A 26464-nucleotide genomic window follows, 5' to 3' on the forward strand; every position below is an offset into this window, starting at 1 on the left:
TATTGTATGATTCCATTTATATGAGTTGACCAGCGTAGGCAAAGTTACAGAGATAGAAAGGTTAATGATTGTCTTGGGCTGGGGAGGGGGCGGAAGAGTGGTTTGAGGAGTGATAACTTGGGGTACAGGGTTTCTTTTTAAGGTAATGAAAATGTTCTAAAATTGATTGTGGTGATGATTGCACAACTCTGTGAATATACTAAAAGTTGTTGAATTGTACAATTATAAATAGGTAAACTGTATGGTACGTGAATCACATCTCAATAAAGCTGTTATTAAGTAAAAACAACCCTATGTCCTGTGGACACCCAAAAGCTTTCCCTAAAATGGCTGTAAATTGTCTTGGGGATGGGAATTTTATTCTCAAGGCCTCCTTTGGTGTCAGCTCTTGATCCAAGAATTCTGGCCTGGTCCCATAACACATTGACCCAGAAATGGAACTCAGCCTTTTGCTGAAGTTCTATCTTCCCAACCTGCCCTACCTCTTAGGAAGCATTCATGACTTCATTGTAGGTGGGGCAGAGGAGACAGGAAGGGATGGCATTACAGAAGAGCAGGCAGCTTTCAAAGGAACATCAGGTATCCTGGTTTTTAGGATGCTCTTCGCCCATTTCTTAACTGGGGGGCCTTTCCTCAGCCTTTGCACACTGCCCCCACTGTTCCTCAGGCCATCTCCCCAGCAACTCCCCTCCCCGTCTGGAGCAAACCAAATTCCTTCCTAGCATCTCTTAGGCAGAGCTGTTTAGAATCAGACACATCTTTTGTGGCCTTGAGATTGTCCTTTCTATGGCCCATGAGCTCACATTCCACCCAAGAAATTTATCAAGATATTTTTTAACAAAGATAAATACCTCCCTAAGAAGAATTCTGTTGTCACCTGTTAAGACACTAATGTAGCCTTTTCTTTTTTTTTTTTTTAGGTGGAGAGAATAGTTTAATGAACCTCATGTACCCCCGCAGCTCCAACAATTATCAGTGTTTTGCCAATCTTGTATTTACATGAGATAAATTCTTGGGAGAGGGCGGTGGTACTTTTAAAATACAAATGCTCCTATCAGAACAAGACAGAGAATATAGGCTTAACCACCTTCTGTTTCCCATGTCGGGGAATCCAGGGAGAGGACTGGAGCGTAGGAGCCCCCCCATAACCTGTGGGGGACTGAGGGTGGGCACGGAGCGATGGGTTAAGGTGTGAGGACCAAGACGATGGGGCGGGGCGTGTAGATCGGGCGCCCGGCGAGGGCGGTGCCAGGACCTGGCTCCGGGGCCAGGCTTCCCGCGGGGCTAAAGCGCCGTGTCGGGCTCGGGGTCCGGCGGCGCCCCCTCGCGGGAGTAGAACTCATCGATAATGTTCTGCGGGATGCGCTTCAGCATCTCCTTGGGGAAGATGCGCAACAGCTTCCACCCCAGGTCCAAAGACTCGAACACCGAGCGTTTCTCGTAGGGACCTAGGGACAGAGCAGGAGTGTTAAGGGTGTGTGCGTGTGTGGGTGTCGGACTAAGGGGGTTGCTGCCTGAACGCCCCCAACGCGCCTCACCCTGGTTGATGAAGTTCTTCTCAAATTTCTGCAGGAATTCCAGGTAGAGCAGGTCCTCGGAAGTGAGCGCCTCCTCCCCCACCACTGCCTTCATGGCTTGCACGTCCTTCCCGACGGCGTAGCAGGCATACTGGTGAAGGGGTGAGGGGGTTAGCGGTCACGGCAGGCTTACCGCAGGAGTCCCATGTTCCCCCATGTGACTGTGCGGGGACCCCAAAAGGGGAGGAATTTTTTTCTTCCAGGAGAAAAGTTCGTGGTCCAGCTAGGGCTCCAACCTCCAGCTTCTGAAACTATCTTCCCCACCAGCCCTTGGGCTCTCTCCTTACCAGCTGGTTGGAGACATCTCCATGGTCCTTTCTCGTCATGCCCTCCCCAATGGCGGACTTCATCAGCCGCGACAGGGAAGGGAGGACGTTGATGGGGGGGTAGATCTGGGCGGGGCGAAGAAGGCGTGTCAGAAGGCAGGGTCCAAACTTTCCCTTCTTTCCCACCTCTACTTGTCTTCCCACCCCCTGTGGTTCTCAGGAGACTGGTCCTTATTCATCCCACAGAGAGGTCGGCTGGTCACACCCCGCCCTCCTCTATCGCCCACAAATTCTAGGGCTTGGGTATACAGGTGTCTACATGTGCGCACCTAGACAGGAGAGTGGAGGGGGGAGATGACATGACATTAGTTCATGAAAGTCTCGCTATTTCAAAACTTCTGATTATTTGGACAAAAGCCAGGTAGAAACTTAACAGTTCATAGTTGCAAAGAAAAGCTGCCAAACAAAGAGGAAAGAGTAAGGGGGTGGCCTAAGATGGGACAGACACATTTACTAACCCTTTGGTACATTATTCACCACCTACTTGTGTCAGTTACCTATTGTTTTTGTTCACCAAAGCAAATTACTAGAAAGGAAAGAGAAATGATATTTATTTTGTATCTACGAGCTGCTAGATGCTTTCTGTGGGCCAACTTATTTTATTCTCCACAATGCAACTGTGTGATATATATTATCATTCCCATTTTATAGATGAGGAAACCTAGGATCAGAGAGATGAAATGATTTTCTCAAGGCCCCACATCCAGGTAGGCTGGATTCCACCCAGACTTGTCTTCTGTCTGGGAACCAAACAGTCTTCCTGGGGATTATCTCCTGTTAGGTGTTAGCCTTGTCTGGCCCCTCCTCATTCACAGGGAGATGAAGTACAGGGGGTGGTGGGACACTAGTTATTAGTCAGTGTCCTTGGAGATGGTGGAGAGAGCAGGAAGTGGGTAAGGAGGGGACAGTACCTGTCTGTTATGAAGCTGTCTGTCCACGTAGATCTGTCCCTCTGTGATGAAGCCTGTCAGGTCTGGAATCGGGTGGGTGATGTCTGCAAGGAAAGGCACTGGTGTCAGTGTAGATCCAGGTCTCCACCCACTCAGGGCCATGTAGGTTCTATTCCCTCACGGGAGTGGGTGATCGAGGGAGGCAAGGAAGGGACAGTGTCTACCCTGATGGAGGAACAGAGCTACTGCACATCTATATAAAGAAGCATGGGTCCTTTAAGTGTCTGGGTAGGATGGGAGGGCAGGAGGGCTGCAGAGGGTAGTGGGCAGGGAGGCGGCTCACCGTCATTGGGCATGGTGAGGATGGGGATCTGAGTGATGGATCCACCCCGGCCCTCCACGCGGCCTGCCCGCTCGTAGATGGTGGCCAGGTCTGTGTACATGTACCCGGGGAAGCCTCGGCGCCCGGGCACCTCCTCTCTGGCAGCTGAGACCTGCAATATTTGTGGGCCTTGGGGTAAGAAAGGGGGCAAGAGGCTGACACAAGGAAGGGGAGTGGGGGGCTCAGTGACCATGAGGAAAGGGGTGGGGACAGGCCTGTGTGGGTCAGCTCTGGGCAAAGTGACTACAGCCCCCTCACCTCCCGCAAAGCCTCTGCGTAGGAACTCATGTCCGTCAGTATGACCAGCACGTGCTTCTCACACTGGTAGGCAAGGAATTCAGCCGTGGTCAGTGCCAGGCGCGGGGTGATGATCCTCTCGATCCTGCAGGTACGGCCAATGTTTAGAGAGCCTGGAGGCCCAGGCCTGTGCTCCATTTGGCCCCAGTGCTGAGTGGGTGGTGAACTGGGAAGCTGGTACAGTGCACAGCAGCAGAGGACTGGGTAAGATGAGCCCCAGGCCCCAGCCCCCAGATCCAGGCCATGGTTCCTGGGAGTGGGCCCTCGATCACGTCCTGCTATTCAAGGTAGGAATGAGCACAGAGGCTGGGACGGGCAGGGAGCCGGGTGAGAGAGGGACAGGCAGGGCCAGGAGTGACTGATGAGGAGGACAGTGTCCCTCGTCCCCCAGGGCACCCGAGCTTGGTCAGCTGGAGTGCTCACACACTCTGTGTCCTCGGGGTTCTTTCCTTACTGTTCCTCTCACTATTCCTTGCTGGGCATGGGTCAGAGGCTGGCCTGACCTGGCAGCCCCTTCCACTGGGGGCACCCTCAGTCCCCGGGCTCTGTGCCTGTGGCACTTTTCTCTGGTGATGTCATCTGGGCCCCCTGAGCTCTGCTACCTGGTTTGAGTTCCTTCTGAGTACCTTCAGTTCCCAGGACAGTTTATTAGATTTTTTTTTTTCATCACCTAACCTACAGATTTAAACTCAGATTTTCTCAACTTTTAAAATAGCAGTTTTTCTAAGCGAATGCTTTAGGGAAATATCTCTTTAGTGGTGACCTTGTGGAAGTGAGCCTCGGAGGAGGAGCCCTGACTTGGGATGGCGGCTGGATGCAGGTTGTGGGCAGGGCGGAGGGGCGGCAGGTGGCAGGCGGGCTGTGGCCCGGCTCCCTGTCTCTCCGTGTGCTGTCCCTACCTCTTCCCCAGCCTCGGTGTCCCCATCTCCACAATGAGGGGTTGTTCTCCCAGCTCTGGCCCATGGCTGTAGTTCTGGGATGCCTGAGATCTGGTACTCTGGGTCTTGGAAGGGGACAGGGCCTGCTGCCTAAGGGCAGTATGGGTGCCAGGGGATGGCTCACGTGGGGTCGTTGGCCAAGTTCAGGAAGAGGCACACATTGCCCATGGTACCGTTCTGCTCGAAGTCGGACTTGAAGAACCTGGCTGTCTCCATGTTCACCTGGACACACAGCAGGGAGGGCTGGAGGCGGGGCCCAGGCTCCTTCCCTCTCTTCTCAGTAAAGCCTATTGACTGACCTGCTAACGGTCACTGGGGTGAACCTGGGGCTTGAGAGGGCAGGGGCTGGGTTTGCTGCCCAGTCCGGGATAGGATCTCATCAGATCCCCAGAGAGAGGTTCAGACTTCAGGCTCAGCTCTGCTCAGTGCCACCCCTGCCCCTCACCCTACCCGCTGCTTCCCTGCTAAACTCCCCGTCTCTGCCTTGGGCCCTCTAAGGGCCCCTGGGATCCCCTTTCTGAAGCTGTCTTGTCTCCCTAAATTCCCTCCTCCCCCAGCTGTCCTGGGCTCATCTCATAGCTGCTGTGGCCTCTGGGCTTCTGTGGGGCACACACTGCCCGCTCCTCCAGTCACGCTCTTGCCTCTCCTACCAGACAGGCTCCGACTTTGACAGCTTCTCAAGAAGAAGGATAATGCCTCCCCCATAAGACTGGGTGTGCCAGGGGCCAAGGCTGCCCGCCCATAGCTTCCAGAACTTGCCAATTGGCCCAGCCCCTCTTACCCCCATGGCTGCAAAGACGATGGCAAAGTTGTCATCGTGATAGTCCAGCACGGCCTTGGACTTCTTCACCAGCCCAGCCTGGCGGCAGATCTGGGCGGCGATCTGGGGACGGGAGGAAGGACATCAGAACCAGAACTCGAGCCAGCCCACTGAGGAGCATGGACAGGGTAATTCCCAGCCCATCCTCCCGCCAAGGCCTTCGGTGGGAGGGACCCAAGGTCAGCAAGGTGGAAGGGCTGCCCCGGGTCCTACAGCCGCTCTCAGGGGAGGGCTGCCTTATTCTGTGGCACCTGAGGACCCAGGGTGCCTGTCATGAGGAGGAGGGCGGAAAAACAGTTCCAGAGAGCAACTGCCTACCACGGGTTAGGGGCAACTGGCCCTTCAGAGTCCCCTCTGCCCCCCAGCCTGCTAGGGGTATCTCTGGGGTTTGCCCCAGGTCTGCAGCGTGTGGAGCTTCCAGTCGCCATGTCCAGATCCAGGATGAGTGTGTGTGGGGGGAAGGCAGGGACGCTTACGCCGTCTAATCCCTCTGAGCGTTTCGAGGGTGAGCCGGGGCGCATCCGGGAGTAGAGGAGTGGGGGTGGTCGGGGGGGGGAGCATCTAGAAACCTTGTCACACCAGCTGCTCTGGGAAGAAATGGGCTGTCCACTCTGGGTAGAGGGGGTAAGGCAGGAAACCTGCACAGGGAGGCTTCAGACGGCCGTGGGGCTGGTCTGAGGTGGGGTTCGCTCAGTGCAGGCAAGTAAAGACCATTGCAAGGACCAGTGGTAGAGCCGTGGGCTCAGCTGCGCAGGACATTCAACACTGAGGCTACCCGTGGGCTCTCTCGTGAGCCAGTGCGAGCCCCACTCACTCAGGATGGAGGCTTGGCGATCTGTCTGGGGGCCCTGAGTCCCTGAGCTGCCAGGAGACAGCTGCCGGTGACCCCAGCCTGCTCGGCCCAGGAGGCCTTCCTCGCTGGCCCACCAGCCCCTGCCTCTGCTCCGTCCCTTCCCCTTGGTCGTGCCCACAGGCCCCTCGACGTCCTCACCTCATTGTGGGGGAGCCCAGCTGCTGAGAAGATGGGGATCTTCTGGCCACGGGCAATGCTGTTCATGACGTCGATGGGCGAGATGCCTGTCTGAATCATCTCCTCCGGGTAGATGCGGTCGTGGGGGTTGATGGGCTGGCCTGGGAGACGGTGACCATGGACCCTGCTCAAGGGTCCAGGCCTTGCCCGCCCTCCCCCACCCCTGCCCCAGACTCCGGAGCAGCACTGTTTAACAGAATTTTCTTCCGTGATGGAAATGTGCTCTAACTGCGCTGCCCAAAACGTAGCCCTGGCCACATGTGGCTATTGAGCATGCACAATGTGGGCTTTTTTTTTTTTAATTAATTTATTTTATTTTTGGCTGTGTTGGGTCTTCCTTACTGCGAGGGGGCTTCTCCTTGCGGTGGTTTCTCTTGTCGCGGAGCACGGGCTCTAGGCATGCGGGCTCAGTAGTTGTGGCTCGCGGGCTTAGTTGCTCCGCGGCATGTGGGATCTTCCCGGACCAGGGCTCGAACCTGTGTCCCCTGCATTGGCAGGCGGGTTCTTAACCACTGCGCCACCAGGGAAGCCCCGCGATGTGGTTTTGAAATGAACTTTTATTTCATTTGAATTAGTTTGTATTTAAATAGCCACAGTCCAGTGCTCCCTTGGACGGTGCCCCCCAGGCACATTAGAAGTGGCAGGCAGGTGGATGCCGGAAGGCAGGAGATTGAGGGTCTTGGGCACCTGGGGAACTTTGCACAACGATGATAGCATTTTATAGGAATGGGACATGAAATGCAGCTCGCCCCAGACAGAGGTGCCTTTGCTGCTCTCGTATCTCACCTGACCTGCCTGTTAGTATGACCAGTCCTGGGGGTGAGCCCTGGGCAACGGCCCTGGCCTTTATCTGGGGCAGAATTTCCAAGGGGCGAGGTGACAGAGGCAGTGATTGGAGTGGGGAAGGTAGTTGGGGGCTGGGTCCCGAGAGCCGTCCCGAGCCTCCGGTCACTTACCATTGATATCCAGGAAGTCCTCTGCCATGACCACTGGCCCCTTGTCGATGGGTTTGCCAGAGCCATTGAAAACCCGGCCTGGGAGTGGGTGAGAGGGGATGGGTGACGCTCAGGCACAGCCCTGGGTCTCACGGCTGCTCACCCTCCACACCACCAGCTCTCACCCAGCCCTCGCGTCCCAATTGCCCCATGTCCCCCTCCCTTCAGCCCTTGGTTACCCCCAGGGAGCTGGCTACAGTGACTGCCTCCTTGGCGGTCTTCCCTCCTCTCCTGGAAACCTTTACAGGCAAGGCCTTGGCCCAGGAAAATGACTCTAATGGGGAGTTTTAGGGCTGGAAGGAGGAGGGCCAGGTATGGCAGACCTTGGGAGAAAATTAGGGGATGTGCAGTTCGTTTCAGCTTGACCCCAAATAGATGGTTACCTCCTCTGCCTCTAATTTATTGAAGCTGCCTGCCTCATGTATTGAACACCTGCTGTATGTCAGGCCCTGAGCTGGGGTTGGGGGTCAAAGACAAGGCACAACCTCTGACCTTAAAGGGCTCCCAGGGGAGGCAGACTAGGTAAAGAGGCAATGACAGTATGATCTGCTAGGTAAGCACTTGGTCAGGGAAGCTGGGCTGGCCGGACAGAGGGACGCCCTCACCCTGCCCATCCCTACCCCTCACCCAGCATGTCCTCCGACACTGGAGTCCGTAGGATGTCCCCTGTGAATTCGCAGGTGGTCTTCTGGGCATCGATCCCAGAGGTCCCTTCAAACACCTACAGGGTAAGAGGTTAGTCAGTCTAATAAGCGGTTTGCTGGGGAGAACGGGGCCTCGCATTCTAGGCTCCCTTTGTGTCCAGCTCTGGGCAAAGCTCTCTCAGGGGAAATAGAACATTTTCTGTCTTTGGAGTTTATAAGATAGTGTGGAAACTTTGTGGATTCATTCATTTATTCAACCAGCCAACATCTTATTGACACCACTTACCTGAACAATCGCCTTGGTCCCAGCCACCTCAAGCACTTGCCCGCTCCTCTGAGTCCCATTGGGGAGGGTGAAGTTGACGATCTCAGCATACTGGGCAAACTGGCAGGAGGGGAGAGCAGCCCAGAGTGTCAGTGAGACCAGAGGTGAAGTCCCTGTCTCCTCCCCAGACTTCCTTGACCCAGTCTCAAGCTCCTTTCTCCCATCTTGTGCCCAGATACTCTTGGAAATGAACTTCAGGGACTGGTAAGTGGAAAGTTTGAATTCTGTTTGGGAGGCAGTATACCTGGGTGGGTAGGAGCACCGACTTTAGAGTTGGAAGACCAGGGTTAGAATTGAAGCTCTGACACTTAGAAGCTGTGTGACCTTGTGGAAGTTACTTAATGTCTCTGAGCCTTACTTTCCTCATCTTTAAAATGAGAATAATACTAACACCTGTTTCATAAGGCTGCTGTGGGGAGGAAATATATGGAAAGTCATTAACTGGTGCCGGGACCTTACAACAGCTCAATAAAATGTAGTAGCTATTATGGCTGTTTAGGTCTCCTGACAGCACGGTTGTTTCTGCCCCTGTGGACTAATGGTGAACACACTGGCAAAGTTCTCTCCTCAGCTCCCAGGTGTCCCCATCTACCAGTGGCAATCTTTCCCTAGCCGTGGGGCTGGGATCAATTCACATGTAGTCCTCACAGGCTTCAGGAATAAAAAGAATCAGGCAATCACTTTGCTTTTGGCTAAGATCAAGTGAAGTATTCATTCTTATCAGTGTAGAAAGCATCAGGCCGACATGTGGAATATATAAAGAAATCTTACAACTCAACAATAAAAAGGCAAATACCCTATTTTAAAAATGGCAAAGGATCTAAATGAAGATAGACACGTGCCCAATAAGCACACAGATGCTCAACTAATTAGTCACTAAAGAAACACAAAATCACACAATGAGACAGCACTTCACACTCATTAATATGGCCATAATAAAAAAGACAGATAATAACAAGTGTTAAGGTTGTGGAGAAACTGGAACGTTCAGACACTGATGATGTGAATGTAAAATTGTGTGGTCACTTTGGAAAATAGTCCGGTGGTTTCTCAAAAGGTTAAATATAGAGTTACAATATGACCCAGCAATTCCACTCCCAGGTGTATACCCAAGAGAAATGGAAACACATGTCCACATAAAAACTTGCATATGAAGGCTGATAGCAGCATTATTCATTATAGGCAAAAAGTGAAAATAACCCAAATGTCCACAAACTGACAAATGGATAAACAAAAGGTGGGATATCCAGGCAGTGGAATATGTCAGCTTTAAAAAGGGATGAAGGGGACTTCCCTGGTGGCAGAGTGGTTAAGAATCCGCCTGCCAATGCAGGGGACACGGGTTTGAGCCCTGGTCCAGGAAGATCCCACATGCCGCAGAGCAACTAAGCCCGTGCACCACAACTACTGAGCCCGTGTGCTGCAACTACTGAAGCCTGCGCGCCTAGAGCCCATGCTCCATGACAAGAGAAGCCACCGCAATGAGAAATGAGAAGCCCGAGCACCGCAAGGAAGAGTAGCCCCCACTTGCCAGGACTAGAGAAAGCCTGCGTGCAACGCAGCCAAAAATAAAGAAATTAAAAAAAAAAAAGGGACGAAGTACTGATCCATAATACAACATGGATGAACCTTGAAAACATCATGCTAAGTGAAAGAAGCCAGACACAACAGGCCACAAAGTATATAATTCCACTGATATGAAATGTCCAGACTGGTCAAATCCACAAAACAAAAAGATTAGTGGTTGCTGGGGACTGGAGGAGGGAGGATTGGGGGTGACAACTAACGGGTTCAGGGTTTCTTTCTGAGGTGATGAAAATGTTCTGGAATCAAGTAGTGGTGAGGTGATGGTTGCACAACTCTGTGTATAGACTAAAACCCACTGAACTATACACTTGAAAAGAGTGAAGTTTATGGTATACACATTATAACTCAATTTTAAAAACCAATCAGGGGCTTCCCTGGTGGCGCAGTGGTTGAGAATCTGCCTGCCAATGCAGGGGACACGGGTTCGAGCCCTGGTCTGGGAGGATCCCACAGGCCGCGGAGCAACTGGGCCCGTGAGCCGCAGCTACTGAATCTGCACGTCTGGAGCCTGTGCTCCGCAACAAGAGAGGCCGCGATAGTGAGAGGCCTGCGCACCGCGATGAAGAGCGGTCCCCGCTTGCCGCAACTAGAGAAAGCCCTCGCACAGAAATGAAGACCCAACACAGCCATAAAAATAAAAAATAAAAATAAAAAACTAAAACTTAAAAAAATAAATAAAGGCTGTGGAAATATTCCAGGCTAAACAGACATGATGATTAAATGTGATACCAGGCCCTAGACTGGATCCTATACTGGAGGGAGAAAAATGCTATAAAAGACTTTATTAGGTCAGCTTACAAATTGGAATATAGACTGTAGATTAAAGTATCAGTGTAAATTTCTAAAGTTGATAACTACTGTGGTTGTGTAAGAGAATATCCTTATTCTTCGGAAATACACACTAGAGTTTTGGGCATAACTTACCCTCAAAATATCTAAAAAAAAAAAAAAATTAAGCACACACACACACACACACACACATGCATATACACTAAGAGCAATGATAGAACAAATGGGTAGATGGATATTCCTTGTACTATTTTTATTTTTGCAACTTTTTATAAATTTGAAATTGTTTCAATAAAAAGTCAAATTAAAGTATGCCAGTGGAAAAAGAGACATGATTCCCTTTATTTGCAGATGATATTGTATATCTAAAAAACCCTAAGAGAATCTAGTTAAAAACAAAAACAGCCCCACCCAGGATTAATAAGAGAATTTGGCTGTATACAAGATAAATACATAAAAATCAATCTCAGATTATTTTCCATTATGTTATTATAAGATATTGAGTATAGTTCCCTGTGTTATAGAGTAAATCTTTGTTGCTTATCTATTTTATTTAAGTAGCTTGTACCTGTTAATCCCACACTCCTAATTTATCTCATAATCTGAAAATATATATATATATAGGGCTTCCCTGGTGGCGCAGCACTTAAGAATCCTCCTGCCAGTGCAGGGGACACTGGTTCGAACCCTGGTCCAGGAAGATCCCACATGCCGCGGAGCAACTAAGCCCGTGCGCCACAACTACTGAGCCTGCACTCTAGAGCCCATGAGCCACAACTACTGAGCCCACGTGCCACAACTACTGAAGCCCGCACGCCTAGAGCCCGTGCTCCGCAACAAGAGAAGCCACCACAATGAGAAGACCGCGCACCACCACAAAGAGTAGCCCCCGCTTACCGCAACTAAAGAAAGCCCGCATGCAGCAATGAAGACCCAATGCAGCCAAAAATAAATAAATTTATTTTTTTAAAAAGCTTCTCATTAAAAAAATATATATATATAAAAAACTGAATCACTTTGCTGTATACCTGAAACTAACACAATATTGTAAATCAACTATACTTCAACTAAGAAGAGTGTTCCCCCCAAAAGAATCACAGAATATTAAAACGTATCATTAAACAAAACTTATGCAAAAAGTGAAAAAGAAACAATCTCTTTTTTTTTCTATTCCAGCAGTAAACGGAAGAGGAAATGGAGAAAAATATTTCATCCACAATAGGGCCAAAACCCATAAAATATCTGGAAATAAATTTAACAAGAAAGGTACAAGAAAATAATAAAATCTTACTAATGGACAGAAAACAAGCCCTGAGCAAATGGAGAGCAATAGTGTTTTCCAAGACAGAATGACTTACTATCATAAAAATATAAATCCTTTTCAAAGTATAAATTCAATGCTTTCCCAATGGATTGTTTCTCCTGGAACTTGATAAAATGATCTTAAAATTCATGTAAATGTCTGAGAATATCCAAAAACAGTTATGGAAAAGATCAGGGGTGGAGGGCTTGCCTTGTCAGATATTAAAACGTGCTCTAAAGCTGCTGAGGTCAAGTGATCAGTATTGGCGTGAGGCAGATGAACGGAGATGTTGGAAGACTAGAGTCCAGAAACAGATCCCAGATTTTAGGAGACTATTAGAGAACAAATGTGGCATATAAGTTCATAGGGTAAAAGAATTTACTGTACAAATGGTGCTAATACACTGGGTATCTATCCCTATCATAAACACAAACGCATTCCAGGCATATAAAAATTTAAATATAAAACTAAAACAAACAAAATACCAGAAGAGCTTTTCTTCTTTCCTTTTTTATGGAATAATCCAGTTAAAAGCTGGATAAGAGAGACATCTTTAAGCAAGATAAGAAATCTAGAAGCCATAAACAAAGAAATAGAAATCTTTGATAATATAAATATTTGAAATTTCTGTATGGCATACCATAAACAAAGGTGAACAATAAAGAAAGCAAAACGTACAACTCAATGTGTAGGAAACGGTCACAGAGGAGGAAGTGAGATCTCAACAGATAAAAAGATACTCAACTCCACTAGTCATCAGGGAAATGCAAAAAAAAGCAAGATAGGACTAGTCTTAACCATTAGGCAAAATTACTGGAGAGCACATATTCAGTGCTGGCAAGGATGCTGGGAAGTGGGTCCTCTCATGCATGGCTGGTTGGAATATGAATTACCACAACCTTGCTGGGCAAGCAATTTTGCTCCAAATTGTCAGTATCTATTAAAAAATAAATATACACTTTGAACCAGCAATTTCATTTTGGGGGAATCTATCCTGTAGCAATAAGGGCACCAGTATAAAAGGGATATATATTGCTATACTATTTGTAATAGCAAAACCTGGAAACATGCTGATTGTCTATCAAAAATGGAATACATCACGGTACATCCATACCACGGTTATGTCCAAACCATAGTCGCTATCAAAAAGAATGAGTAAAATGTGTATCTACTGACATGGAAGAAATACTCGATACATTTTAAGAGACTAACACCAACGTAAACATCTAACTTGCTTATATTTGCCCATATACAGCACGATATTTACATTGGTTATCACAAGAGGTTGGGAATAAAGAGGTTAGGGGCAAATAGTTAACTTTGTGTCTTTTATTTCACTAGTTACAAAAAGCGTGTTTTGTATGTGCGTGTAATTAAAATGTAAAAAAAAAAAAAAATGGGGGGGAATTCCCTGGCGGTCCAGGGGCTAAGACTCCGCGCTTTCTCTGCAGGGGGCCGGGGTTCCATGCCTGGCGGGGAACTAAGATCCGGCAAGCTGCGCAGTGCGGCCAAAAAACAAAGGGGGGTAGGGGAAGATGTTCAAGTACAGTGACGTCGTTGTCACCATCATTATATCCCCTGCTGTCCACAAACCAGTAACCTTCAGGGCCAGGGAAGAGGGGTGGATGGCTCAATTCCCCAAAGGGGTGTGAGCAAGGTGGAGTCCTCCCCCCAGGGCTCCCTGAGACCGGAGGTTGAACCTGAGACAAGAGGATTCCCAGCTCTGATAGTCACTGAGAGAAGCTCTGGCTTGGGCCCCTCCTTGTCCTGTGAAGAGGATGCCAGGAAGGCCATCTTGTTCCCTCCTAAACCACTGTCAGGCCCCGCTGAATGGGGTCACTGGGGGAAGGGGTTCGCCCCAAGAGGAGTGCTGAGGTCTGCAGAGGGGCTGATGCCAGACAGCCTTTGGCTTCACAACCACAAGAGGGAGCCCAAGAGCAAGGGCTGCGAGGCCCCGGGAAACAAGTTAAATACAGGTCCTGGCTCCAACCCCTCTTCCGCTCTCTGTGGGCCTGTGTCTCTCTCTCTCTGAAATGGCCACTGGCCTCATTGTCTGGGACGCAGATGGGGGGCTGCTAACCTCAGGAGGAAAAATGCTGGACGGAACACCGGCCTGAGCGGGCCCCAAAGCAATTAGGCAGTGGGCCCAATGAAAAACAGGCAGCAGGCTGATAAAAATCTATCCTTTGGGAACTTCCCTGGTGGTCCAGTGGGTAAGACTCCACGCTCTAGGAACTAGATCCCACATGCGTGCCGCAACTAAAGATCCCGCATGCCTCAACTAAGACCCGGCACAGTCAAAATAAATATATTTTTAAAATTCTCTATTACCTTAAAAAAAAAAGCCATCGTTGGTATGTGGGTTTGTGTGGGTGATGGAGAGGGGAGAAGAGGTGGCACACTGTGTGTCCCTGAAAGATGAAACATCACAGAAAATGAACTCTAAACAGCAGAGAGGTTACAGCCAGACAGGAGGAAGAACTCTCAGAACCATGGCGCCCAAGCATGGAGGGTGTTGTCTGGAATCCTTTAGGAAGAGAAAGCCAGTTACTTGTCTGGTGGGAAGGGTGGGTTTAGCCACTTAGAGCAGTGTGTGCAGCGGGAGAATTCCAATGTGCAGCAGTGAGCTTTTATTTATACCCCGTTTCCCAGCCGCAGACCTGATTCTCTCAGCTCTCATTGTTGGTTACTAAGAGAATTGCAGGGAGTGTGGATTGTTCAGTGTAGCCCACCTCCTCTGCTGGAGATTCAACCGAGTTCCCAACCAGCCAGGGGTCAGGCACAGGGGTGCTGTCGCATCCACTCAGGAGCCTGGGAAGTCCTTAGCAAGCCTGGCAGGACTTGGACAGGGCTTGCTGCTTCCAAGGCTTCTCCCCCTGACAAGGTCCAGGGCAGTTTGGGAACTCCTCTTTGGAAATTGTTTTTGGAGCTGATGCACACAATTTTGAAAGCTTTTTCCCTGAAGAGTTTGGGAGCAGCCACAGACATTTGGAACCAAGACTGGTGGGTAATGTGAATCTCAAACAAGGGCCGGTTTGAATCACAGAATATAGCAGGCGGAAGATCCTCTAGAACAGCGGTTCTGAGGGTGATCCAACCCTCCCAGCCGCATTGGCCACCGGGAGCTTGTCAGGAATGCACATTATTGGGCCTCAACCCAGGCTGCTACCTTAAGAGGTTTTCATACAATTTCAAGGCCCTGATTACCTGTCTAAGAACTTTGGATCTATGCAAAATTCTTCCCCCCAATTTTTTTCCATTTGAGAAGGATGGAAGCAGAAAGCGTTGTTGCCTGTGTGATTCAATTCGGGCAGAAGGTGGCGCTATAGAGACAGAATTGTGGCATTTTTGCCCAAGCAACTCTGGAACAAGGAGTGTGGGAGAGTGGAGAAGGGTGCATAAAGGTGCCTTCATCTCCTGCACTTATGAGACTGTCAAATTCTGATTCCTATCTTTCCCTCTGCAAGCCCAGGATTTTCTGGGTGTCTCCATCACCCAGTTACTCCGTTCTACACGAGTTACCGATGTGTCCAATACTCACAGAACCATAGCCTGGGAATCTATCTCCAGTTTCGTAGTCCAGCCCCACCTTACAGCTGGAAAATGGATGTCTGCATAGGTACTGACTCTCCATACAGAGTCCTATATAGACTGACAGGGAGTGTGGCAGAGGTGGGCAAAGGGGCATGAGATTCACCAGCTGTTTATTTAATCAGGCATATTAGCATTTCCTCATCCAGGCAGGGCTCTCGCTAGCTGTTCTCAAGGAGGAATAATAACAATACATTTATCTGATTTGATCCTCACAACAATCCTATTGTCATTTTTTTTTTTTTTTTTGGCCTTGCTGCAGGGCATACGGGATATTAGTTCCCCAACCAGGGATCAAACCCATGCCCCCTGCAGTGGAAATGCAGAGTCTTAACCACTGGACCACCAAGGAAGTCCCCTATTGTCATTTAATGGATGAGGAAACCGGGATTTACAGTCCTAGACAGATGGTTCTCAGACTTCAGGGAGCATCAGATCACCCGGAGGGCTGTGAAAACAAACTTCTGGGCCCTCAGAGTTTCTGATTCTGTCAGCCTCCGGTAGAGACCAAGAATCTGTATTTCTAACAAGTTCCCCGGTGGTGCTGATGCTGTTGATCTAGAATTGACAGGTAGTTAATAGAAAGGGTGGGATGGATCTGGGATTAAAGTTCAAGAAGCCTGAATCACATGGTCTGGTTCCAGTGCGCACGTGCAGACCAGCTCCGCCACACTTCTTCCCAGGGCGTCCCTGACACTAATGGGCCCAACTGTGAGGTCTCCATGACCTTGGAATCTGTTTTCCAGAAATGAGTGGGTCTGATCTCTTTAATATAGTTGGCTCAGATTTTGACAGGCCCATACTTATTCATGCTCTCATTCATTCATTCATTCACTCACCTTTCCTTTGAACAAACTGAGCCCCCATTATGGGCTAGGTGTTCAGTAAAACTGCAATGTGGGGCTCTGGGAGCTTGGGATTTATAGACACCATCCAAGTCCAATAGGAGGGCACATTGTGGTGGGTGGGGAGGGGCAGGGAGAAGACATGTGGCCAGGTGGTGACCAAATGCCTCGATGGATGTTGCCAGCAAGACAGTACACAAAGCCGAGAGCAGGGTCAGGCTCACTGCTTCCAGGAGAAGGGGAGTCAGAAGAAGGGACGGGGGTGGGGGGGTGGGGGGGGGGAGAGGTAGTGGAGAAGGCAGAGTATGTGCAAAGGCCCAGAGACATCAAACGGCAGCTTCACACAGAGACAGTGTGGGTTTCTAAGTGCGGAAGGGAGAGTGATGAGATGTGGAGAGGTATGCAGGACCCTTATAGGACAGAGGGCCTGTAAGGTGAAGCCATGGGGAGAACTAGTGAGTTTGGAGCAGCAGAGGGAAGGGCTCAGGGCTGCATGGCTGCAGGGTAGAGGATGGGAGGGCGCCAGGCTGGGGCCCCAGAGGCCATGGCCATGATAAGGGTGTGGTGGGTGGGAGACTGCCGACAGAACATGGGCCAGGAAGGGAGGAATCAATGTGGCACTCAGATTTCCAGTTTGGGGTTGGGTGGCGTGGGGTGGGAGACAGGGGTAGAACTGGTTGGGGGGGGAAGCAGAGTGATCGGGTAGCTTTGCAGAGCTCTTGACGCCTCGAGAATCCCCAACCCCGGGACTCAGAATACTGACAGTGTCTGCCATGGTCCTATGGTTCCCCGAGGACACCAAGTCGTCCGCACCCCACCTCCAACGTGAGGCCCGCCTCACTTCCCACTCAAGCTGCCGGCTCCCGGGCTGAGACAGTCCAAAGACCTTTGAAAACCTCAAGCTCTGGAGAGTTAGCTGGTATCCATCTGCCTGCCGCCTCCTCCTCTTCCTTTTAAAAGAAGACCCGTGAAAGGCAGGTGGCAGAGTCCTGCCTTCCGGGGAAGTTAGACACAGCCATTCTACTGGTGAAGAAAGAGGCACAATAGCTGCAATACCCCTGTTCATTGCTGGTAGGAGCAGGTCTCTTAAGGCCCACAGCGCGACCCACAGAAAAGGCGGGAAAAGAAAACCTCGGGTGGCCAGGGAGGGAGAATGTGGAGGTGGGTGTCTGGGGGTCAGGAAGAAGGGGGTGGGAGCATGGGGGTCACCGAGGGGCAGGGCAATTTAGAAGAGATCAGTATAGGGGCCGGGAGCTCTGGGATTTGGCCGTGGTGCCTGGGAAGAGACAGAGGTCTTACCTTGACCTGGTCCAGCACCACCAGGGGCCCATTGACGCTGCACACGGTCCTGTAGGCTGGGGGAGGGGTGGGGGTGGGTGAGGGTCTCACACCGACACCCGGACAGACAGAGAGACACACACACACACACACACACAAGCATCCTCCACCTTCCCTCCCTCTAAGCACCACCCCCTCCCCTCTCTGGAGCCCGGGCCGTCAGGGTCATTAGCTGTGACAGGGCCAGCCACCATTGCTGTAAGGGTCATGCCCCTGCCGGCAGGGCCCCCGCTGCCTCGGACACCTGCAGGAGGCTGGGGGAGGGCCAGGGCAAGGGCAGAGGCCCTTTGAGTCCTCCCCTCCCACCCCCCAGCCATCAGAGGCCTTTCTCATCTCTGAGGCTACTTCCCGTCTGGCCTCGGCCCCCACTTACCCACTACACCCTCCTCTCTGACCCACAGCATTTTCCAAAAGCTAGAGATGTGATGAGAGCTGCCCTCCCTGCCCCTCAGCAGGACCACACTTCTCTCCATCACCCCACACTGACTGGGCACTCTGTGTGTGTGTGTGTGTGTGTGTGTGTGTTGGGGGTGCAGGCATCAGTGAGAAAAGTCAGCCAGGGCCCTGCTCTGCCACGAGGCCGGCCTCACTGGGCGCCTGTGGGAGCGGGGAGAGAGCAGAGCCACAAAGGAGGGTGAAGCAGATTGCCCCCGTCCTGATGGCTGGACAGAGCCACAGATGGGGATGTGAGCTCGGCTTACAGGGAGGGATTGGGTTAGACGTCAGGAAATACTTCCCAGCTCCAGTGCCGGGGACCCCAGTAGGAGAAGCACAGACTGGCAGACAGGAAGCTTACTTTGGTTCTGTGAGGCGCTAGCTGAGGGACCCTGGGTCCTTCCATCACCCATGACCCTGGGACATGGTAGCCCTTCCCCAGGGCCCTCTTGAAGTGCCAAAGGGACAACTGGGGTGAAGGAACCTGGCAGGGCAGGATGGTCAGGGGTGTCTGTGAGGTCGCTGGGTCACTCCCAGGCTGCAAGGGCCTCCGACAGGAGAGCGGTCCAGCCCTCCCCTCAACAGGCCAGGAGAATGGGGCTCAGAGGGCTGGAAAGCCCGCCCAGGGACACAGACCCTTGTGGCAGAACAGGGGCGGGGCCCCCCTCTTGCTTCCTATCAGACCACATGGGCTCCCACCCGCCCTCATGGTTTCAGCACGCCTGCTGCCCAGCTGCTCTCGCCAGGTGAACCTAAGCGGGGCTCAGTGGTCAACCCCTTATTTTTGTCAGATCGAAGTTCCTTTTCTGGGGACTTAGTCTAGGAAGACCGACTGGGCAAGGTGATCCTTGCACAGATGTTTTCTATGTTCTCCGGAGCTTAAGGACTATTAGGAAAACTCAAGAAAGCTAAGTTCTTCTTGGACTTGGGCCCAGAGCTGGGGCACTTCCCCTGCCTTCCTGCCCTCATACTACCAGCCCCCACGTGCACCTGAGCCACTCTCTTGTCCTTTTCCCACGGAGGTGGTGTCCCACCTTCCATCTAAGCCAGCCCCTCCCTGGCACTGGGAACCAGGCCCCAGAGAAGGCTGAGCACTGGGGTGATGGGCCAGCGCTCCTTCTCTCTGTGGCCTTCTCATCAAGCAAGTTCTGGTACTTTCCATCTTAAAATCACGCCCTCCACCCCAATCCTTGTCCAGCGACGATCACAGCCCGGCTCCACTGCCCTCTCCCTCCACCTGCCACCCACACCTCACCTTCCAGTCTGGCTTTGCCCCTGGAAGGGACCAGGGCCTGGATGCACTCTCTCCTGCAGGTCCCTGGAGGCCCTGCCCTGCCCCTCCCCCCCCCCCCACCTCTCTGGCTACTCCTCAGCCTATTTTCATACCATTGGATGCTGAGACCTCAAGGCTGGGACCTGGCTCTTGACATCTCACTCCTGCCCTCCAAGCTCTGCTTCCCTCCTCCCTCCTCCCTCCTCCCTCCTCCCGTCCTATCTTCAAGCCTGCCTCTCAGATGCCTTCGCAATACTGGGCGAGGCAAATAAAGGAGGCAAATAAAACATGGAGCCTACAATTTAAAAGGGGATAAAGATGAAATAATTGCCAACTGCTCTGAAGGGAAAGAGCAGGGTGGGCGGGAATGGGCTTGAACACCAGGCTTGGAGCTCATGGAGGAGGCGCCTTGCAGGAAGGGCCATCTGAGCTGAGGCTCCAAGGTCAAGTGGGGTCATCCAGGCCGCCCCCAGACAGCTGGACAAAGGGTACATCTGGCAGAGATAAGGAGGCCCAGGGGCCCAGAGAAAGAACGCGGGGCCTTTGGGGAACAGAAAGAAGGGCAGCGTGTCTGGCGTGCACAGGCTCACTTCCCTTGTGCAAGAGGACACATCAGTTCCAAGACACGTGAGGGCGGGAGTGTCTGTAGTGTTCACTGCTGGATTCCACCTCTTAGAAGAGTGTGGGCCTATGATAGACAGTAAATATTTGTTGGATGAATTATGGAAGGCGTCACCTTGTCCCACCAGCCCATTCCCGTATTTCCCACATCAGGACCTATGTGTTCCCCCTACATATACACACACACCTTCCCATCCCCAAACCAAATGAGGATCCTGTCACCTACTCTGGCTCCTGCCACCCCTGTGAAGGTAGAATGGAAGGGATGAGAAAGCGAATACACAGGCTAAAGGGGTTGTAGGCACAGGAAGACCCCAGCCTCCGCAGGGTGAGGGCAGAGGCCAGGGCATCAACCTGCCCACCAAGAAAATCACCAAACAGCCCTTCCTGCCCAGGGGGCATTTTGATCAAACACTCTGGGTTACTAGGACAGTGTGAAGTAGAGAGGAGCCAGGGAGCCCAGCAGAGGGAGGGTGGAGGGTTGTGAGAACAGGGGAAGGAGCACGGGGCAGGGAGACCCGCGTTTTCAATAGCCCTAGGGAAGAGCTGGCATTTTCCTGGCCCTGTGGAGAAAATACCAAGACCAGCCAGAAGAAAGACACAGAGTGGGTGGGCCGGGTAAGGAAATGGGGGTGCTGGAGGGGAAGGGCTCTTCACAGCTGGCTCCCCCCATTTCACAGCTTCTGCCAAGTGAAATGCATTAACCTTGACACCCAACAACTCTACCTGCAAAGGGGAGGAGCGGTGAAGGTCACGGGCACAAAGAGGGGAGCGATCTGGATGTGGGGGGGCCCTCCAGCTCCCAAGGAGGGGCTGGTCTGCGGGGAGCCCAGGCAAAGTGCTTGCCTGCAGCAGAGCTGGGTGCTCGGCACTTCTCAGTTCTACGCAGCATGAGGTCTCTAAGTCCCCATCTCATCACACCAGCCTCATCCATAAGCTGCCTTCCCAGGATTCCCGCGGACACGGTTCTTGGCTCTAGTTGCTGGGTGAATACATCGCTCCACAGCCTGGACCTTTCATCGCAGATAATCCACTTACGTGGCCATTTCGGTTCAGTCTCTGGCTATTGCCTTCCTTTGACCGAGGCCTCGCCCTTGACTAACTACGGCAGCTCGCTGGGTCCTTTCCCCTCTGAAGTCCCACAGCGGGCACCCAAGTGGGTGCCCTGCTCTCCAGCTTGTCCGTTACTGGAGACAGATTGTGTCTCTCCCTTCAGACCAGGGTGTCTCCTCTGCAGGACTAGACAATATCTTTTCGGAGAGGCTGTCTGGTTTGGACACAGCCAAGGTGATGGCTGAGCAACAAAGGTGTCCTTGACTGGAAGCCAGGCCTTTTGTCTGCACCCACCCCCAACTCTGATGGTGTCCAGCGCACGGAGTGGCAAACTGAGGCCCAGGACGTCGGCGGATTTCTCCTAGGGCCCACCGCAAGTCAGGACAGTGGCCTGTGGCACTCGAGACTATGGCCCTACCCCAGGCCGGGGCACGTCCCTGACCCCGGAGGTGGTGCTGGAGGCAAGGGCTGGACGAGAAGACCCCTGAGGGGCACGGACACATTGCAGACACTCCCTCCAGCTGCTCTGCCCACCCCCTCTCCATTGTCCTAGCTGACACTTCGGGTTGCTCTTCGGGCTGCGGGCCCCTCCTGCTCCCACCTCCCCACCGCCTTCCCCGGCAAAAGCTCAGCGGGGCTCCGCTAATTAGGGCCGGCCCAGCCACACCTGCAGCGTCCTGGGAGCCGGCTGAGGCGGGCGTCCATGCGTGAGGCCGGGGGGTGGGCAGGCCCGGGGCAGCAGGCCCTGCACCTCCTCCCAGATCCCCGCTGGAGGGATTAGGGGAGGGAGGGCAGGGGCGGAGGGTTCTTAGAATCGGCCCGAGACCCTGACGGTAGAACGCTCTCCGTGCCACCTCCCTTGCCTTTCGGTTGAGGAAACCAAGGCAGCCAGCGGTTTGGCACTCAGGGCCCTGGGCCATCGGACCAGGCTCCAGCCCTCCAGCCAGACCGCCAGCCCGTCCGTCCTAACCTCTGCTCCTGCGGGGCGCCCCGACCCCTCACCCAACCCCTTCTGCCCCACACAACCAGATAGAGCTCCTGCCGCCTCCTCTCCGTGGAGAAAAACTCCAGCTCTGAGGAAGGCAAAGGGGGCCCTTCCTTCCCAGGGGGGATACTGCTGGGGTCCCTCCCCATCCTGATTCTACCCAGCCCCCCTTCTGCCTTATTCCCTCCTTCAGCCACTGCAGAGAAATCACCTTTAATGCCTCAGGCCTGTTTAGTCCACCTCCTCCTCCAGGAAGTCTTCCCCTGGACCCATGCCCATGGCCAAGCGAGCTCTGGGGCTGGGAGTCAGCTGCCCCATCCCCTGGCCCTCTGGTCCCCCAGCTCTCCTCCTAGACTCCTTCTGCCTCTACACAAAGTTCTCCTGCCTGGAAGTACTTAGAGTCCCCTGGTGGGGGAGGAGGGCAGAGAGGGCCACAGGAGTCCACCTGCCCAGGCCCCCGAGGAGGAAGGGGGGTGTTGGAGAAAGCCGCAGGTGCAGAAGCACGCTGAGGAATCCAGCCTCCCTCGGGCGGGGGGTGCCGGCCGGCCCCGGCCCCTGGGTGGACCTGTGAGGACACTGGGGTGCAGCGAAAGCACAGGAGTGGCCTCTGTCTTCACAATAACATCTTTAACGTGGGCACTGGGCGAGGGGCTCACCTCGCGCTGACCCGTGACTCTGGGTGGGCTGTTGGGTGTGAACACAGTTGCCTGGCTGGGAGCCTCATGGTGCCAACGGGGGGACACTGCTGTTGCTGCTTGCAGCCGGGGTCAAACCTCCTGGGCGTTGGCCCCAGTGCCAGGGCTTGTGGACTATAAATAAGAGGCCGGCTGGGAGGGGATCCCGGGTAAGGTTGCACCCTGGGAGGGCACATTCCAGGGAGGAGGAAAGCCGAGCCGTAGGTCCAGACCTCAGACCCCACCCCCCACTCAGCACCCAGGCGGCTCTCCCTTTCTCACAGGGGGAGGGGAAGATGGGGGAGGAGCCTGCGGGGGTGGCCGTCACCGGGCCTGGACAAAGGTCAGCCGACTCTACTCAGGTCTCCGGGCTGGGGCTCTGGACCCCGGGGGGGCACGGTCACTGCATATTTCTGGGTCTTGGTGACCCCGGCTTTGCAGTCGGGGAGGATCTGGACCTTCGTCCTTCCCGGGCCCGCGGGGCCTTCTTGATAAATCCGACCCCACTCGCTCTCAGTTCCTCCTTAGCTGGAGTGTTCCACACCCCTCGGTGCCTGCCTCGGGCCTCAGGTGGTGGCCCGCCCAGCCGGGGCGCTGCTGCCCCGAGCCCTGGGCCTGGCCGTTCTGCTCCCGCTCTGCTCTCCGTGGTGTGGGCCCCGCCGCACACCCGGCTCTCAGCTGCCTCTCCGGACACTCCCCCTGGCCCGGTGGGGCTGGCTGGCTGCAGAGGGAGGGGCGGCCGTGCTAGGCCAGCTTCTCCCCATACACACCCTCTTAGGAGCCTCTGGCTCTGCTTAGCCGGTGCCGGCCAGGCCGGTTTACTCCAGTGAACGGGGCTGTCTGAGAATTCAAGAATTCGCCACACCAGGGAATGTGACCTTGGACAAGGAAAGATGGCCGAAGCAGGGGTGCTTGGTCCTGGGGACTTTGGTCCTGGGGACTTCCCGGGTTTTCTGTCCCAGACACCCAGACTCGGCCCACCCCTGCAGGACGGGCACTCGAGCCACACCCACAGACGCCCCCGATGCCCCCTCGGAAGCCCACAAGGGTCCACTCCAGCGCCCGTGGTCCCCACACCCCTACCCCTGGATGCCAGGCATGAGCCCTTCTCCTAGCTGCTCACACGGACATGTGACATCATCTGACCACACACTCATCCATGTTCTCCCCGTGAGCACACATGCTTGCACACACACACCCTCCACCCTGAGTGTACAAGCATGCACACACAGTCTCACACATTTCCTTTCTGATCACACACACGCTCAAGCTGTCACATACATATTCACACACATATGTCATCACCCAAGTGAAGGTGGGAGCACACGCCCACCCAGGCACACGCCTTCCCCTGGTTCCACACCCAGGCACCCTCCCCCAGAATGCACACATGACATGACACACACGGTGTCACTTGTTCCCCATCCTGAGAATGCACACGCACTCTGCGTTGCCACATACATCCCCCAGGGAAACTTGATTATACTGACACTGAGTATTCTGGTGTACACATGCACACACCCCAAACACACATAATCACACAAGAGTGCACACACACACACACTCTTGGGGGCAGTTAGGAGCTCTCTGTGGACTTGGGGTCTCAGTGCAAGATCACTGTCGACAGGAAGGTTCCTGCAGCTACTCCCCTGCCCTTTCTTCTGGGGTACCCTGGGCTGGGGACCCCCATTCCCCCACCCGCATCACTCCGCAGGACCGAAAGCCCCTTAGGTCTCGCCAGGTCTCGGGTCCTCCGCTTTCCCTGAGGCTAAGAAGGAGGACCTGGAGACCCAGCAGCCCACCCGACCTCACCCACTGGGGGTCATACTCACTGACACGGGGGTGGGTGATGTAGTTTCGGGTGACCGCCTGCATGTGCTCTCGGGTGGCACCCAGGTTGGAGCCACTGCTGGGGACCCCCCCGGGGCTACTGTCTACCTTTGCGGCCATGGTGAGGTGGAGGGCTGGGAGCTGAGTGCCTGAGCCTCCAATACTTCTGGCCCAGCTGGAGCTGGAGAGAGCCGGCCGGCCTCCCCATGCGGCCACCCCTCCCTTCCACCCTCCTCTCCTCCCCCGGGGTTGACTGTAAACACGGAAACCTGGCGCTTTGGCTCTGAGCTCTTCCAGATCTGGGAGGTGTCCTAGGCCACCAGGGAGTGGGAGGCTGGGGGAGGGGCAGAGGGGTAAAACAGGCTTTTCCCACCTCTGTCTGTTCCTCCATTCCCGCCCCGGCCCTGCAGCCGGTGTGAACTCAGCACTTCCCCCGGAACCTCAGGTGCTCCGACAGCCCCATGCCCCTCACATCTCCTCCTGGGCTCCCTCCCACACCCCGCTTCCGGCAGGCTGCCATCTCCTCAGGTCTTCTCACTATCCTCCCAACCTGCCCTCACCCTGCCCTCCTTGCCCTGACCACATCTGGGTACCTCTTCCCCCGCAAAATTCCATCATCATCTTTTTTCGCACATCTATAGAGGATCATTCTTGGGCCAGCTTCAGTGCCACCTCCTACAGGAAGCCTTCCCTGGATCCTCCAGCACCCTGGATTCACCACACTTCTGATCTCTTTCCTATGTCCTGCCTTTTGGGGAGTTCTCTCATTGCCACCACTTGGCTCTGAGCCCCCACGAGCTCAGCTTGTGTTGTTCCATCAGACTTGGGTCTCCTTAAGCCTTTCTGTCTCATAATATTGAGGATTCCCTGAGAACCAGGGCACGTCTCTCTCCATCTGATGGCAGGACCCTGTCTCACCTTATACTTCACCTCCAGGGTCCCAGACAGCAGGTCTGCCCTGACATTTTCAACCCAAGGTAGAAAGTACAAATGGAGGATCCCTCTTCATGCCTGGTGGCTAAAGAAGTTGTCCCCTGGGCCGTGGAGCATGCACAGGTCTGTTGGGCAAGGCATCGTGGGCACCGGTGTTTGGCTGCTCCGGTGACCTGCGTGTCTCCTTGCAGACTCAGGATCTCCCAGCATCTCTAAGGACCTCCCCAAACTACACTGCCCCACCAAGGCAAAGGGGAAGCACAGCTGTCTGGGGCTCCCTGTCTCCCAGCACCCTCCTCTGGGTGACTCAGGGCAGCCAGCCTGAAACCAAATACGCTTCCCAGAGGAGACTGGAGCTGATGGTGCTTGCCTTTTCTTCCTTCGGAGTCAAAATCTCACCCTGCATCCTCCGACCTGAGAACCCATTTCAGGGTTCTCCCTCTCCCACTTCAGGTTCAACCCCCTCACGATTCCTAGTCTTCCAAAGAACTCTCTTGGGCTGGGGTGGGGGACGGGTGTGACTTTGAAGGGCAGCACGGGGGAGATCTTTGTGGTGATCGACAGTTCTGTATCTTGTTTGTGATGGTGGGTCCACGAATCTTACACAGGTGATAAAGTGACATGGAACTACACACACACACACAGCACCAATGCCAATTTCCCAGTTTTGATACTATACTGTAGTTATGGAAGATGCAACCATTGGGGGGAACTGGGTGAAGGATACTCAGATTTCTCTGGTCTATCTTTGCAACTCCCTATAAGTCTACAGTTATTGCAAAATAAAAAGTTAAATAAAAGTGTCTTCTTTGAGCAAGAAAAAATTTTTAAAAGTGATTCAAAATTGGGTTGTTTGTAATGGGTGGGTCCTCTAAAGCATTGTGCAGTCTTGCCTGGGTTTACCTGTGATGCCCTCTCTCCAGCTCTCTGGATCCTGGTCTCACCTTTCATTGGTCACCCTCTCCAAGGCCTTGACATCCCCC

General features: G+C 53.4%; 1 protein-coding gene across 1 annotated transcript; it reads right to left on the reverse strand.

Annotated features, from left to right (window-relative positions):
• Positions 1-24722, reverse strand: ATP6V1B1 (ATPase H+ transporting V1 subunit B1). The gene is made up of 14 exons (XM_007175560.2): positions 24551-24722; positions 17639-17694; positions 8186-8284; positions 7883-7976; positions 7217-7294; positions 6222-6361; positions 5192-5293; positions 4535-4632; positions 3434-3557; positions 3137-3287; positions 2815-2897; positions 1865-1969; positions 1539-1668; positions 1-1448 (listed from the first exon to the last, which is right to left on the reverse strand). The coding sequence occupies exons 1-14, from the start codon at positions 24666-24668 to the stop codon at positions 1285-1287; spliced, it is 1542 nt and encodes a 513-aa protein (XP_007175622.2). The 5' UTR covers positions 24669-24722; the 3' UTR covers positions 1-1284.
• Positions 24723-26464: the final 1742 nt, after the last annotated feature.

Source organism: Balaenoptera acutorostrata, chromosome 12, assembly GCF_949987535.1.
Source record: "Balaenoptera acutorostrata chromosome 12, mBalAcu1.1, whole genome shotgun sequence".
NCBI classification, from domain to species: domain Eukaryota; kingdom Metazoa; phylum Chordata; class Mammalia; order Artiodactyla; family Balaenopteridae; genus Balaenoptera; species Balaenoptera acutorostrata.